The sequence below is a fragment of the Magallana gigas genome, chromosome 10 (assembly GCF_963853765.1).
Source record: "Magallana gigas chromosome 10, xbMagGiga1.1, whole genome shotgun sequence".
In the NCBI taxonomy this organism is placed as follows: Eukaryota; Metazoa; Mollusca; class Bivalvia; order Ostreida; family Ostreidae; genus Magallana; species Magallana gigas.
The window spans coordinates 7,203,273-7,220,064 of NC_088862.1; the positions used below are offsets into that span (position 1 = coordinate 7,203,273).

At 34.5% G+C, this 16,792-nt stretch overlaps 1 protein-coding gene and 1 long non-coding RNA gene across 5 annotated transcripts; one reads left to right on the plus strand and one right to left on the minus strand.

Annotated features, from left to right (window-relative positions):
• The first annotated feature begins 60 nt into the window (after positions 1 to 60).
• On the plus strand, positions 61 to 8,961 carry LOC136272060 (uncharacterized). The gene is made up of 2 exons (XR_010709941.1): positions 61 to 178; positions 6,677 to 8,961. It is a non-coding gene; the product is annotated as an uncharacterized lncRNA (long non-coding RNA).
• LOC105329405 (uncharacterized) lies at positions 7,993 to 16,792 on the minus strand. 4 transcript variants are annotated; one of them, XM_034454967.2, is made up of 9 exons: positions 16,678 to 16,792; positions 14,484 to 14,565; positions 13,384 to 14,025; positions 13,169 to 13,241; positions 12,385 to 12,543; positions 11,676 to 11,702; positions 10,904 to 11,050; positions 10,170 to 10,245; positions 7,993 to 9,015 (listed from the first exon to the last, which is right to left on the minus strand). In XM_034454967.2, exons 1-9 carry the CDS (start codon positions 16,761 to 16,763, stop codon positions 8,877 to 8,879), a joined length of 1,431 nt encoding a protein of 476 aa, XP_034310858.2. In that variant the 5' UTR covers positions 16,764 to 16,792; the 3' UTR covers positions 7,993 to 8,876. The 4 variants fall into 4 exon arrangements, with proteins under 4 accessions (XP_034310858.2, XP_034310857.2, XP_065928931.1 ...); XM_034454966.2 differs by having other exon boundaries at positions 14,448 to 14,565; XM_066072859.1 differs by lacking the exon at positions 16,678 to 16,792.

A 16,792-nucleotide genomic window follows, 5' to 3' on the forward strand; every position in this document is an offset into this window, starting at 1 on the left:
TTAACCTAGTTTCGGTTTCACTTTTACTTTTACCGAAGTCACATTTTTTGTTATTCTTATGGAGACTCCGCTAAAAAGTCCTGTTTGCTATGTGCGTCTTCTGCCAGGAGGCTGCACTCATTTACAAAACAAAAGGCAAAAAATGAGAACTACCAAAACACAGTGGAGGATTTCTTAGGTAATTATTTTAATTATGAATTGAATTATGAATTGAACAGGTCCAGAATATTGAGAATAATATCTTGATTTAGCTGTTTAAAACTTGAATTAGATATAAAGCTTTTTAAGCTATTGATAATTGCTAGATAAAACTACATATATAATAAGAGGCCCAGGGGCCACATCGCTCACCTGAGCAACAATTGCATTAATTCTGATCAAATTAGCATTACAGTATCAAAATATCCTGACAATTGAGTACAGTAGATCTTCATTCTTGCTAAAAAAAAAAATTAAAAATCTGCCAATTTTATCCACCTCTTATTTTTTGGTAAATACCAAGCCCCTTTTGTTGTTGTAACTGCAAGAAGATTTTTCTCTATTCCTATATACCCCCCCCCCCCTCCCATTTCGTGGCCCCACTTTTCTCTAGGGAATCATGGTTTCATCAAACATAAATCTGCATAACCTGTGCTTTCACACTAAGTACTGAGTTTTGGACCGAAACCTTTCCCAGAATATTTTTAAAGATTTTCTCTATATCTTCCTATGGTAAAATTGATCCCCCAATTGTGGCCCCACCCTATCCCCGGGGACCATGATTTGAACAAACTTGAATCTACACTATCTGAGGATGCTTCCACTCAAATTTGAGCTTTCTTGGCCTAATAGTTTTTGAGAAGAAGATTTTTAACGATTTTCTCTATATATTCCTATGTAAAACTTGATCCCCTAATTGTGGCCCCACCCTACCCCCGGGGATCATGATTTGAACAAACTTGAATCTACACTTCCTGAGGATGCTTCCATTTTAATTTGAGCTTTTCTGGCCTAATAGTTTTTGAGAAGAAGATTTTTAAAGATTTTCTTTATATAATTTATTCCTATGTAAAACTTGATCCCACTCTTGTGGCCCCGACCTACCCCCGGGGACCATGATTTGAATAATCTTGAATCTACTCTATTTGAGGATGCCTCCAATCAAGTTTGAGCTTTTGTGGCCTAATAGTTTTTGAGAAGAAGATTTTTTAAAAATTTCTCTATATACTCCTATATAAAACTTGATCCCCCTCTTGTGGCCCATCCCTACCCCCGGGGACCATGATTTGAACAAACTTGAATCTACACTTCCTGAGGATGCTTCCATTTTAATTCGAGCTTCTCTGGCCAAATAGTTTTTGAGAAGAAGATTTTTAAAGATTTTCTCTATATATTCCTATGTAAAACTTGATCCCCCAATTGTGGTCCCACCCTACCCCCGGGGACCATGATTTGAACAAACTTGAATCAATACTACCTGAGGATGCTCCCATTTTAATTTGAGCTTTTCTGGCCTGATAGTTTTTGAGAAAAAGATTTTTAAATATTTTCTCTATATATTCCTATATAAAACTTGATCCCCCTCTTGTGGCCCCTCCCTACCCCCGGGGACCATGATTTGAACAAACTTGAATCTACACTACCTGATGATGCCTCCACACAAGTTTAAGCTTTTCCGGCCGAATAGTTTTTGAGAAGAAGATTTTTAAAAATAACCAACAAATTTTCAATAATTCTCTATTATCTCCCCTTTAAAGAGGGCGTGGCACTTCATTTGAACAAACTTGAATCCCCTTCACCTAGTGGTGCTTTGTGCCAAATTTGGTTGAAATCTGCCCAGTGGTTCTTGAGAAGAAGATGAAAATGTGAAAAGTTTACGACGACGACGACAACGACGACAGACAACGGACAAATTGTGATCAGAAAAGCTCACTTGAGCCTTTGGCTCAGGTGAGCTAAAAAAGGTTTTAAAAGATCTATAGAAGCATATCCTAGGGCGATTTTAAAGTAAACAAAATAAAATACACAAAATTGCCTAGAAATGTGTTTAGTGATTGTATAGTTAAGCAACCAAAAAACAAAAACAGGACCCAGTATTGACATCCAGCAAAAAAAAAAAAAGAAGAGAAATAGAAGAACAAATACCGGGAAGACAGACGTTTTGAATCGGCGATCATTTGTACTATGAAATATTTTAAAACAAATCTAGAAATGTATAGTGGATGACTGAATGTGCAAGCTGGATAGGTGTTCAAGGAAAATAAATATTTTCTGGATTGACCTGTACATGTATGGAATCAGCGATCGTTTGCCACGGTACTTATGAAATATTTTTAAAACAAAATTAAAAATGTATAGTGAATCTGCAAACTGCATGGATCCATGTTCAAGGAAAATTAGATTTTTAGGAAATAAACTACTAAATGTCATCGAATAACGAATAACTTTAATTTGTAAGGCATGCCAGTTTTTAAATCAATAAATATCCGATGTGCAAATAATCGTAGCGGTATCAATTAATTTTGACATGACCCCTCGAATCCGTGATCCCCGGATCTCGGTGATTCGTTATTGGAACCCTGACTACCCACAACATTATGGCTAATATAATTATTCTCTGATTAAGGAATTGCTTGATGCTTTCAGTGCTTGTAGACAGATAATTTTATTAATATGCTTACATACAATGAGCCGTTCACATCAGAGCTCAACCGAAAAGTGAAAGTAGTCAGCTGCACGCATGCTTTTTGTCTGCGTCTTCAAAAAGCTTGTTCATGTTTGTTTAGAAATTACGACAAAAAACAATATAAAATTTACGGAAGCCTGTTGGTGCCACGTAGGAAAAATATTTTATCTGGCGGCCGCCAGATAATTTTCTGGCGGCCGCCACTTATTACTTGGCGGCCGCCACTTATTTATCTGGCGGCCGCCACTTAATATCTGGCGGCCGCCACATAATTTATCTGGCGGCCGCCACTTAATATCTGGCGGCCGCCACATAATTATCTGGCGGCCGCCACATAATTATTTGGCGGCCGCCAGATAAAAACCGGGCTTCCTGATGCGCGCGCATGTTAAATGGGAGCTTTTTAGGGAGTTGTGAATACACTCTAATTTATTAGTTTTATGAATTATTTCTGTAACTTGACATTAGATATCAATTTCAGTGCTTAGGATTTTTAAAAAACTGGTTGAGTTGAGTGTATAGAAGTCTTTACTGTTAGAATCTAGAATGAATTTTAAATTACTTTGTGCCTTGTATTATACATGTATGTTGTAAAACATTGTATTTTAGAGTTGATTCTGAACTTTTAAAACTGAACATAACACCCGTTCAGGAAATCTTAACATTAAAAAACCTTAACTTGAGAGGAATTTTATGTAAACATGTACATAAGTAAGGGACGCACTGCCTTCTATATGTTTTAATTTTGTATAAGAATTTACCAACGCAGATTAAAGTCTTATTTCCCTTTTTTTTCTAATTTTTTTTTTTTTTTGGCTTGTCAAGAATTTTTGGATGAGTCTGCCCCCCCCCCCACTTTTAAAAACGATGCTACGTGCCTGACTAGCATTCGTGGCCATAAAAATGAAACTTATTATTAAACTGACTGTGTTGTTAAACTCTTATTCTAAATCACATGAAAGGCAGTACAATAAAAAGACCGTGATCAGCCACAGTCTCTCTGGGTAAATCAAAGTACTGAGAGTACTGAAAGGCGGGGTCTTGAAAGTTTGAATTTGTAATTGTTCACGTTTTTCTCCATTATGTTCCAAAATTATGAGTTTGAATTAGTTGTTTCAATCTACATGTAGTATGCTAAAGTTCGGCGTTTTGCAATTGCCTGATACTTTGTCATAATTTTGCTAAATCCCGACCGGGACTGTTCTTCATAATTGTAGAAAATTGACACAACGGTATATTATGTAAAATAAGACACCAAGAACAATTTAAAAAAACTACAACTAACCGGGAAAATCAAAACAACTATATTTAGTTGATGAAGTTTTCCGGTCAATTTTTTCTTTGATACGTCGATCAATAGAAAAATTATTATCTTCATTTCTTAAATACCATGAAATTCCGAGTACTAGGTTAAAAATATTTTTCAAAAAACATAAATGCAAACGTTCAATCACATCAACATTTTCAAAATCCGATATTTCACATCCATATATCAGGACAGGAGTTACAACTACATGTATGTCCTAGCCTATAATGAGTGTTAAGATTTTGTCATTGAACTGCAGGGGACTTGCAGGAATGGAAAAAAGAAGCGACATTTTAAACTGTATTAAACAACAAAAGTTCTTTATTTACTTTCTTCAAGATACACACTTCAAACCATTTTAACAAGAGCTTGGACTTTGGGTAGATGTGTTAGCGCAATGTGACGCAGGCCTGTCTATTTTATTGTCAGCCACTAGGCCATGGCTCTCTGAAATCAACAAGATTTGTCTGGCTTTTGAGATAAGACTACGCAATCGGTACATATTTCGCTTGAAACCGCGTCATTTTTTAACTTCTTTTGACGCAAGAAACAGAGAACTACGTCCTACTGAAAGTCCAAGGTCTTGTTAAAATGGTTCTAACTGCCTGCTGGTGACTTTGTATACAAACTAGATCGTTCGGGGGACTTGATGTTTATATCTTCCCAAGTGCTTCAAATGCCAGAGGCACAGCCATACTTTTTAAAAATAGTCTTAAATGTACTTAACGATAACGATTGTAACCTGTTGGCTATTGAAGTTGAAATTTTTTGAGAAATATACACTTTTTTACTGGTAACTGTTTATGGGCCTAATAAAGACAGCTTAAGAGAGGGTAGTGGAGGTTTGAACCCCCCCCCCCCTCCCCCGGAGACCCTCTAGATTTGCACAGGAAATTTTGTCTACCGACCAGAATTGAAATTAAAAGTCAGGTTCAAATTTTTCATTTAAAAGGATAAAAAAAAATTGAACAATAGCATATGCTGTCGTACTTCACAAGATATTTTTTATTTTTACCAAGTACAAAATTGAAATGTTAATACATGTGTACATACAACATATAAAAGAAAAGATTCATGTTAACATAAAAATAAAACAGATTACACCGGCGCTCGTTGAGAAGCCCAATGAAAAAAAAATAATAAACTGTGAACCATTTAACCGCCCATTATTGTAAACTCCAGTAATAAACAATTCACAGCCAAGACCTAAAGTACACCATCTTCAAAATGTCAAGGTCATTTTCTGAGCCCCCATAGACCTAATGATGTGGTATTTGCTGCAAAAATCTCCTTCATGCCTCGGCAGCGTGACAGCGCTACATCGTATCTGTAAATTGATGTCAATAATTTAGCAAAATTTAACAAAAACCTGAAATGCAGTATTGCGTAATCAATTTTATAATCTCGTGTACGTAAGTTTCACTTCGTCAGACACAAAATCAAAATAAAAAGCATATTTTAGACTCGACATAATACGCTAAAAAGTGCTTGAAAAATAAATCGATATCAAATATATTTGATAAAATTATGGACAAACTAAAGAAAACTATTAATATAATTATACAGTTATGTATTGTATTAAAAAATAATTCTGTGATCACACGTATGATTGTCACTTAGTCAGTAAAAAATCGAAATCTACAAACATACTTTAGACATGGATCAATAGGTTAAGAAGTGAATGGAACTGAGTCTTTCAAAAGTCATGTGTTGATGAAAGGTCAGTGGGCAAATTACACATGCATTGAAAGGTGGTACATGTACATTTTTGTAAATATAATCCATATCAAATCACGTTGCATTTGAGTCTCATCAATTTAGACTATAAAACAAAGATAACTTTGAAATAGACTTTGGTGAAAATGTATGCCTAGCTGCAATAATGTAGCCCTCTCCGATTTTTTTATGTCTCCCCCCCCCCCCCCTCCAAAAAAAAAATAATCGGGAGAGGGCTACGTTATTGCAGCTTCTGTATGCCTTGCTGCTGTTCTAGCCTTTGCTAGCATTGACTTGTCAAACGGCTGAAATATTTATAATGATATATAAAGATACCTACCGTCTTGTACAGTGCAGTGTTATCTGAAGTCGTCTAAAATCACAGTTTAATAATACAAAAATATATCCAATCTGCTAAAGGAATTATCAATGGCAGTTTTATAAAATGCGACCGCTCATGTGTTCTAGGAGTACGGATATATCGGTCAAATGTTCTCTCAAACAATCATTGTACTCTGTCCGTAGGGCATTCATATATTAGTGTATCTTGTATATTACATTAATCATTAGGCCTACGTCACTGCGTCCATTTATGGCCATTCAACAGGTACAATGACTTGGCGGATCCAGAGATCGGGGGTGGTTTATTTTAAGGTTTTTTCTGGGTGTGTGTGTGTGTGTGTGATTCAAAATAATGCATTTTTTAAAATTAATTTGTCGTTGGTTTAACTTTAAATCTACACATAAAAACAGTTTTAATTTATTCTGCTCCTTCACACTGTATATGTTGATAATTGTTTTTTCTTCATTGAAATGAACAAGATATATAAGTGAAGTCTTGAAGTTAATAAACAAAATTTGATGATAGGTAGGTTAGAATAATTTAAACATAATATATTTATTGTTCACGGTCTAAAAATTTTTATTTCAAGAAAAATACACATTTTAAATTTATGCTTAACATTCAAAAATTAATTTTTTTTCTACAGTCTCCCTTTTTTACCGAGATTTCCAAAGAAAAAATCCGGTTATTTAGGTGGTGAAAATGGCGGGCGGCTGCCAAAAGCTAGGGTATCCCTATTGTACGGATAACTCCTCCTACAGTTTTCATGGTAGGAAGTTGTTGTTTTGCAGATCAATTGTACATATATCACCGATGTGCATTTTATTTTGAGTTTGATTTTGGATAATTCATTGAAAAAATACCAGCAGTTGAACTTCGTCATTTTCTCGCAAAATGTCGCATATATACGGTATCTCATTTCTCTGGATATATGCTGTAACAATTAGCTATACCAAATTGTGCTATTATTAACCTTGTTTACTTTCATTCATCTATTTTTGCTATCTTGGACGGATATTAATTTACACCTGACGGTAGGAGATTATAACTGGACCTCTGATGCTAGGTACACTATCAGTATCAATTTGGTCATCGACTTTGTGGAACTCTATGCTAGGACTATCAGAGTAATAATTGATTTTCCATCCATCTTGAGACATTCACCTGTCAACTACTATACGACAAAATATTGCCTCGGACGATTATAATACCTGGACTTGGTCAGAAGAGATCAGTCCTCAACACACCACCAGTGAGGAAGGTTCCCCTTTGAAGAGACTCCCTACTATCTCCGTGGCCAAAAACGTCCAGACAGTTATTTTCTATATTCATTTGATTAATTCTCATTCCAAGGACAAACTCTTTACAGTGACGTTTTAAAAACTTGGACATATTCTTAATAATATTAATAATATTGACTTTGTTATTTATCTTGTACTTTATTAAAATTAGTTGATCGTAGTACTCCGTTTCTTTTGTGCTGTGTTACAATGCAGTGTTTATCAAATCAGGTTGAAAATGGAATATGGATAATGTTCACAAAAACCCCCGGTTGCTTTCACACTGACAGATAAGCACTTGTTTACAAACTGAAGCTGCATGTATATCTGGGGTTTTTTTCTACAAAAATTAAAAAACTAAATGCACGCCAAAAATCATCGGAACTTAGAAACCAGGGAGCCTTGATGAGGTTGGAATTCCCACGGCGGAAGTTAACCAGAACAGAACTGTGTGGATGGAAGAACAGTTTAGTACTGATGGTAGCTGGCGCGGATCCAGAAAATTATTCCGGGGGGGGGGGTGTTTAAACATAATTATTTCCAGGGGAGCGGCGGTCTGGAACCCTCCCCCCGACCCTCTAGAATTGCGCAGGAAATTTTTGTCAACGGGTGAGAAATGAAATTAAGTCCAGTCCATTTCAAGTTTTACATTTGAAATGACAGTGAATTAAGCAATACCAAATTCTGTGGTACTTCACGTGATAAATATCTTTATTTACTAAAGTAGATATGGATGCAACAAATAAAGGAAAGGATTCGTGTTAACAAACAAATAAAACAAATTACAACGGCATTATGCATTGATCGGAATCAGCGCTCGTTGAAAATTAAAATGTTGATATACACGTAGAAGCCTGCATTCAAACTCATTATAATGTAATCTAAATATGCAACGCCATCATACAGTTATTCTCCGACGTTTCGATAACGTACCTTGGTCAATCTGGAGCATAGTTAAATTAACTGACACACCAATAACAAATAACAAATACTTTTTTCATACCAAGTCACCTCACAATACAAAATAAATGAAACTCAACATAATGTAAAGCAAAGCAAATATATATACTGTCGCACTGGATTTGTATTTGATAGAAACAATTTCAAAGCCGTTTATTTAGTGCTGATATTGTTAAATAGTTGGTGACATATCACATATCAAAAAGGATATTTTTCATAAGTCCCTTCAATTCTTTCAGAAAATCATTGACTAGGTATAAAATATCGTATTGATGATTACACGGTGTTTACTTTGGTTGAACGACCTCGGGTTAGAGTATCGAAAAAAGCTGGCCGTGAGCTATCTTCAACATTAGCTCTAGTAAGTTTCATTTTTCATAATTTTTAATAAAATGGATATGAAATCAGAACGGAGAGAGAGAGAGAGAGAGAGCAAACAAACTGATACGCTAATACATATGTACTACATGTACATGTTTACATTCTCTATATTTTATCAGTGTTTTAGAAAAATCAATGAAAAAAAACAACAACAGCCCAATTAAAAAAGCTGTGAACAATACATGTATTAAAGTACATGTATTGTAAAACCCAGTAATAAACAATTTACAACCATGACCTAAAGTACACCATCTTCAAAATGTCAAGGTCACTTTCTTTCAAGAGCCTCCTCAGACTCCCTGATGTGGTATTTGCTGCAAAAATCTCCTTCATGCCTCGACAGTGTGACAGCGCTACATCGTATCTGTAAATTGATATTAATAATTCAGAAAAACTTAAAAAGAAATTAAAATGAAAAATTGTGTATTACAAAATAAATTTTATGATCTTGCGTATGATTGTCATTTCGTCAGTCACAAAATCAAAATCCAAAACCATATTTTGAATTAGATTGGACACGATGCGTCATAAGGGGCATGACGTGCGTTGAAAGGTCAGTAGTTGATATTATATTTAATGAAAGGTCATATGTGACAGTCATACGATAACCATTTATAACAGGCAAATAAAGGATACATGTATACTGTGTATTTCAGAAACGGTCAAAATGTCAAGATTATTATACTTTCATGTTAAATACTGAAATCTGATTGGTTTAGACGCGGTTGATAATCCTTTTTACCTCAGCGTTAGCAACACACTTAGCAACGGGTAACACAACGAATTGTTACATGCGCGTAAATTATGCGCGTACGGTTTGCCGTGGAATCCACGTCATTTCTATATAAAAGCAGTAAAAACATCTATTAAATTAAGACATTCAGTATAATAAAATATATAGTGCCTGTTTGGGAAGATAACAGTTGAAATTGACACCCCGAGAAAACCATTGTCAACCTCCGCTTCGCGTTGGTTGACAATGGTTTTCTCGGGGTGTCAATTTAAACTGTTACCCTCCCAAACAGGCACTATTTATTTAATGAAGGTCGTTACATCAAATGGTCTCGAGGGGTCACAAGTCATTCGTTACAAATGTTGCAGGGTTTTAAAATTCCAGTAGTTACAATCTATGGATGCCCAATAAAGAGTTAATGATTTATTTTGGAAAGATCAGAGGTCTAGACCCATTCATAAAACAATCATCGTCGGAACCCACGGGTTTTCTATCCGTTACACTGCTTTCAACAAACAGTGAAACAGATAGAAAACCCGTGGGTTCCGACAGTGTAAAACAATATAAGTCAAAATAATGCAGAACACAGCTTAAAACCTTTATTCATATTTTGCTTTAGTACTGATGATTAGTATCACTCATTATTTGATTGATCATGAATCTCTCTCTCTCTCTCTCTCTCTCTCTCTCTCTCTCTCTCTCTCTCTCTCTCTCTCTCTCTCTCTCTCTCTCTTAGAAACGGCACGATTTCTATAATGAAGAGAATATTCTAATAAAGAACAAACCTCTGTTTTTTCATCATCTCGTCCTCCAGACTCTCCAAACATCTTCTGAAATGAGCTGAATCATTGGGGTCCAACCCTGAAATGTTCGTGTATGTGTGTGCATATATTATTATGATGTATGTTACAGGAAGACTTTGAAAACAAATAATGAAATATGAAGAAAGGAACCCAGGTTTTAATTTTTAATTTGCGAGATCGGAGTTCGAGAGATCAAGAGTAAATTTGCTTACTAGTAGTTATACTGAGGAAAAAATTGATTTCACTTCGAATGATCAAGAAATTCGAGTGTCACCCATACAATAGTTAACTAACTGATGAATGGCTCAAGTTAGCAGCAACAATTTTTGTTCATGCGTTATCTGATGATAGACTTAGCTTGTTTACGAAATCAAATTTAGGAACTGATACTCTTCTTGACATGTTAACAATGCGAAAATTATAACTATTATATACCGGTATATCGAAAAGATAAGTACTTTACGAAATTTTCTAGAAACAATGTTGGTTTACAGGAGTTGTTAATTTAACTTGTTTGTTAGCATTAACACATACAGTTACATGTACTTTATCTTTTGAAGGAATTGAATCAAGTATGCAAGAATTATTTAGACTAATGCCCCTAACCGGCTTCAAGCTTCGATTTTAGCTTTTATATAATTATAGTACTGTGTTTTGTTTTTAGCACACAGAAGTGAGACCAACTTGACCCTGAATTATGAGACACCAGAACATACCAGCACTTTGGAGAACACTCTCCGGAAACAGACCGGCTTCCTGGATTTGCTGAATATCAGATTCAGCCACGATCCAATTGAGACTGGTCGTTTCGCTCATTTCTGGTCCCATTTGCGAGCACTGGGTTTCGGCTGTCCTTAGTGAGTCTAACAATGAATATAACAAATACACATTCAAAAATGAACGCTATTTTTGCTGTAAAAATGTTCAGGCCAATGTCTTCAGTGAGTCTAACAACAAACAAAACAAAGAAACAAAAAATGACCGCATTTTTGTTATATTTAAACTTTTTTCAAGCCAATGCCATGGTGTAAAGTTTGAATGTACATGAACTGGGTTTGTGTATGTTGTAAATTTTGTATCTACATCAACCCAGTAAAATTCAAAATTTACGACGACCCCACAATCGGCCAATGAGCGACGGAAAAAGGCGAGGCTAGGTTGTCCGAATGATGCAAGCCTATGCAATCACTAAACGTACATAATCATTGAAATTCTTTGAATATAATTTTCATCTGTATTTACATTGGTTATATGCCTTTATAAGGTAACATCGTCCTTAAATTGAAACTGAGTGGTCTTTATAGGTATACATACAATCAACACTGCATACAAAATTCACCAATACCATGCAATATCGGCATAAAAACGCATGCCGTTATTACATGAAATGATCACATAATGTACAATGTGTGCATCATTAAATTTGTTGCTCTTACTTCAAGTCAATATAAATTTACATTACACGCGTATTTCAGCTCTGCAACCTACCTATGATTTCTTCAAATTCGTCTTTGTCTAAAAAAAAAAAAAAGAAGGAAAAGATGGTACATCTTTAAGGAGTAGAAATACTAATATACCGGAAATGATCGGTGAACATTTCTCCGGAAACAAGCATTTAAATCATTAAAATGTTTTGAACAAATGAAAAAAATTAAGCTTGATAATTAAACACACTATGCTTGTTGTTACTTAAATCTATTTTGCAAAATTACGGGGTTGGTCTTCTTTTTTCCCCCAATATGTTGTCACACGAAAAACATGTTTTAATGAGTACTACACTCACAGTATGAAGCGATAGCTCTTTAATTCTAGTCCTACACATTTTTTATTTGAGAAACAAAAATATAATTGTTAAAATCCAGTGCTCGGGAAGCTATTTTATCAAGACTGTGATATTTTATGAATACATTTAATGTACACGGTTCATCAGTTTGTTGAATAAATCGCTTTAATTTGATCTGGTTTTCATATACTAGTATGCTTGCCTGATCCCACTCATAATCATGTGTAATCCAAACATATATTTTTACAACAACAAAAAATGAAACATTTTGCAATGAGTATTTAATAATGTTTCTCAAATTTTTATTTGACAGAATTAGATTAATGGTGACAAAAGAAATAGAACTATTAAAATAAAAGAAAATAGTAAGTCAATTGATTTCTTAGAGAATGGAATCCGGAGATGAAGCATTACCTTGAAAGAATCCGGAAGTGGAGGGTCCTTCAAAGGTTGAAGGTCCCCATTCCTGGTGCTCCGTTCTGTACCGGGTCTGTACACTGTGAGGCCCACCACGGGTTTCACTGAGAGGTTCATCACGGGAGCCACTCAAATGTCCAAGGAGAGCTTGGTAGTCTTAAAAAATATACATTTTGATTGTATTTATTGGCTGTGGTTTGTTCACCTTTTAAAAGAGGAAAACATAATCATAACCTTTAAATGATTTTAATTTAATATATCTACATTTTCCACTGTCTTTGTCTGTGATCAAATTACGTATTGGTTCACAGTTGTATACTTAAATACATTTCATTAATATCTATTTTAAATTTTAATCGTGCAATTGCTGAAAATTACATAAATATAATTTTGAAATTAAGGAATCATATTTTCATATTTGGAAATTATGAGGTGATCAAATTCGGTCGTGCGTGATCAAATACAGCATAAACCCCTACAGGCTTTATTGATTTTATCACACTGACCGTATTTGATAACTTCATAATGCTAAAAGAATGATTCCTTATTCCTTTATTATTGAAAACTGGATGCCTTTGAAATGATCGATACAAGAGAATGTAAGTACTCCAAAATGTAAACATGGCGTTCTTGTTTCAAACCTTTGTTGAAACAACCGAATTGTAGGTTACATGACGGTATTGATCGCAACTGTTTATTTTGGTCTGTAACCAATACAAAAAGGGCGGTATTTAACAACGATAGAGAAATATTGAATTCATAAAAGGGGAATAAATCTTACCATGGAATACTAGTTTTGGCCTCGATGAATTATTAGCTATTACACATCTTATTTCGTCGACGTTTCTTTGGTCCTAGAGCAGAAAAAATTAATATTAATCGCATAAGAAGCTTGCATTAATTTTATATATTTATATAAAATGTCATTCAACAAATCACGGGAAAGGCTAGGCCCTTATATGACCGTTTAATTACTAATTACGTAATTAAACTCACTTTGACTTGGACTGTAGCGCCCGTGCATTCCAGTTTAATCTCCTTCGTATTATTAGTCATGCAGACACGCTCTACAACAAAGTCATCTCTTTCCTTCCAAAACAAGAGAGTCAGGATCGGCGACCGCTGAAACTGGTCGGTGAAAAAACACATGCATTCCTTGTCTATACGAACGTAATATGTTTTGTAATCCTCATCTGACGTCACAGAACAATATACGTCATCGCTAAATAAAGGCCGATTGAAATTCACAGCCCTGGCCGCAAAATCCGAACCACAAAGAGTGACAGAGATGAATTTATCAAAGACAGATTTCCTGATAAGATTTGTTATTGACACTGCCTGATATCCGTCCAAAGTTTTAATGGTATAAAATAAAGTGTTTGGTGTCCCTTCGAGGTTATTGTAAACAGAAATTACAATGTACATAGCATTGTCCAATACAGAAGGAATCACATATCTAATGTCTTCCACGCTATGTACATTTCCAGACAATGTAATTTTTTGTGGGGATATATCGATATTGGTTTCTTCTGTCTTCAGGTCACTTGAGGCACCACTGGTATCCATGGAAACCAGTCCCACGGAAAACGGCACAGGCATTTCTGGGTAATCATGGTGCCTGCTGAAGAGCTCTTTCACCTGTTCGAGGAGAAAAAGTATATCATAACTTCCCTGAAACATGTACATTGTATATAAAAAAAAATTTCAAAGTGCGTTGACTTGGTCCAAAAATTAACGCACTTTGAAAAAATTTTCAAAGTGCGTAATTTTTTCGAAGTGCGTTGTAACAGTGGTCAAAAGAAATATTATAATACACATATATAGTACATACGTATACTGTTTTTGTTCATGATATAGAAATTACTACAAGTATGAGAGGCTGTTTTGAAGAAAGGAAAATATTATTAACATGTAGAATAATCATAAGTGCACTCATTTCTGCAGCAAAATATATTTCAATACAGCTCATATTGCTTTAAACGTTATAACCGTTACTAACCTTTGAAATGGCTCTTATAACTTACCAGAGGATGGTCTGTGAAATGGCTCTTATAACTTACCAGGGGGTGGTCTTTGGAATGGCTCTTATAACTTACCAGGGGGTGGTCTTTGGGTTGGCTCTTATATTCCCATGGACGACCTGCGTCCGATTCTTGAATGTCGGCGGTAGCCATTACTCTTTGTTTAAAAAAAAACCAGCAGAATGATGAATTTATCTTTAGGTTAACAAAATGATAGGATATGTATTGAACCACATTTTTAATGAAAAAATTAAATTGCATGATAAAATTGTGGACCACAAACGAAGCGAAGTAGTAAAAAATTGTAAAATTCTGTTCTGTACATTTTACTCAAAAGTTTTTGATCGTATCGTAGATTCGCCTAAGTACTTTACTTTTTAAATACGTTAAGAATGTAGGGTTAAGTGAAATATTAATTCGTTTTGTATATTGCCGATATCGTCATCATTTTATATGTCATGTTTGTATGTTTACCCCAGAATTTTGGAGAGTAGCGTTCGAATTTTCAGTTTTAATTACGCCCTACTTTCACTCCCAATTCCAGCTGAAGAGGTGTTGCATGGATGACTAAGGAGGCTGGATGCTCAATAAATCACTAATAACCACTAATAATTTTGAATATGATTTCAAACCATAAACGTTATAATTATTAAGAATGTTTTTGGATATTTTTACAGATTGAGAATGGTCTACAGATTTTAAAATGTTTTCCAATGACTTTTTTGTACATATGATTGTTTTTTTTATGATTTAGTACAGAAAAATTTAAACATTCTCCAATATCTTAATACAGAGTGCATGAGACCTCTTCGTCTAAAAGTCTAAAGGTTTATAAAAATAGTCACGGTCCTCTGAACTTGGTTGTTTGCAAGAGCAAATGATCAGAATTTCATTTTAAATGAAATCTGAGGAGGAAAATACTGGGTTGTTAAGAGGAGGGTGAATGCTAGTAACATGCACATACACAAATTTTATTTCACAACTATTTATAAAGGGTAGACAATATTTAGCGATCAAATTTCGGCATTGGTGACCTAAACTCGAAAGGATTCGAAAACATTTATATCTTACATGTATATATACATTCATCTTATGCAACCGGTAATTTCAAATTGACAACTTGTATTTACATGCATTTTAAATCCAATTTGAACTAATCAATATACCTAACCTGCATGCATATTATGACGCATTAAAACTTGGCGTCTTGCCGCAATGGATTTATAAAATATCTGTTATTATGCAATAGGCATATGCGATGGCAAAGAAAAAGTTCCATATTTCTAGGTGTTTTTTGTTGTTGTTTTTTTTGGGGGGAGGGGGGGGGGGTGGGGGGGGGGGGTAATTGAAAACCAAGATTTCTTATGATATGCATAAACAATAAAATACTAGTACGTGTTGATCGCTCATTGTAAAAAAAAACCAGCTTTAATTTCAGTAACTGAATATAGTAAGTACATTATAACACTATATACATGTAGCTAGTATTCTTGTTTAAAAATTGAAAGTGAAAAAAGGGTATTAATGAAATTATTTGTTTATAATATACATGATTGTAGAATTGTTTTTTCTTAAATAGGAGACACTGGATCGATTACATTTTATTTAGAACGAAATTAAAATAAATTCAAATGCCGTGCTAAAATATCTTTTGGGATAAATTATTTGGTTAAAAAAATAAAGTTCGTTATACCACAGACAGTATTTCCTGAGTGCCTAATTGATGACTAATTAACACATTTGTTTACATTAGAGGCGGGCGCCTGTCAAATTAATTAGGCGTATATCTTGTGTACTGTACATTATGGTCAGTGTTTGGTCCACGAGTTAATTTAAATTTAGTTTACAGAATGTATTTACAAACAATAAACACATATAATAAATGCATTAAAAACAAGGAAAATCTAGGTCAATTTCCACAATTGTTTTTGTTTGTTCACAGGTACCTGAATTTTTATCAATCAGTCGCTTAATAAGTCATATATTGAAAAATTCTACCCCTACTATATATAAATACGTGTATTTATATAAAGTAGGGGTAGAATTTTTCAATATATGACTTATTAAGCGACTGATTGATAAAAATTCAGGTGCCTGTGGTTTGTTCGTTACTTGACTTGACAGGTTCGGAATTCCAAAGATATGCCTAAATGTTTCTAACTGCCCACTACACATGTATACAATACTTCGAAGTTTATACAATGTGCAAAATATCGCAAAAAAGTATAATTTTTCATTACTTTATGATTTTGTTTTGAACTACTCTTACCGTACTGAAAAAAATTTCCTGCCAGAAACGAAACCGAAAGTACAACCCTGGATTTTTGGAAATCCTACTATATCTATTGTAAACATTTTCCGCAAATGGTTTTTTTATATCGCGA

Excerpts from the sequence above, each read along its gene's own strand:
- LOC105329405 (XM_034454966.2), bottom strand. The coding sequence starts at position 16,763 with ATGTTTACAATAGATATAGTAGGATTTCCAAAAATCCAGGGTTGTACT. Across the intron at positions 14,026-14,447 it reads ATTCCAAAGACCACCCCCTG|GTGAAAGAGCTCTTCAGCAG; the intron begins GTAAGTTATAAG and ends CTCCTCGAACAG. Across the intron at positions 12,544-13,168 it reads GCCAAAACTAGTATTCCATG|ACTACCAAGCTCTCCTTGGA; the intron begins GTAAGATTTATT and ends ATATTTTTTAAG.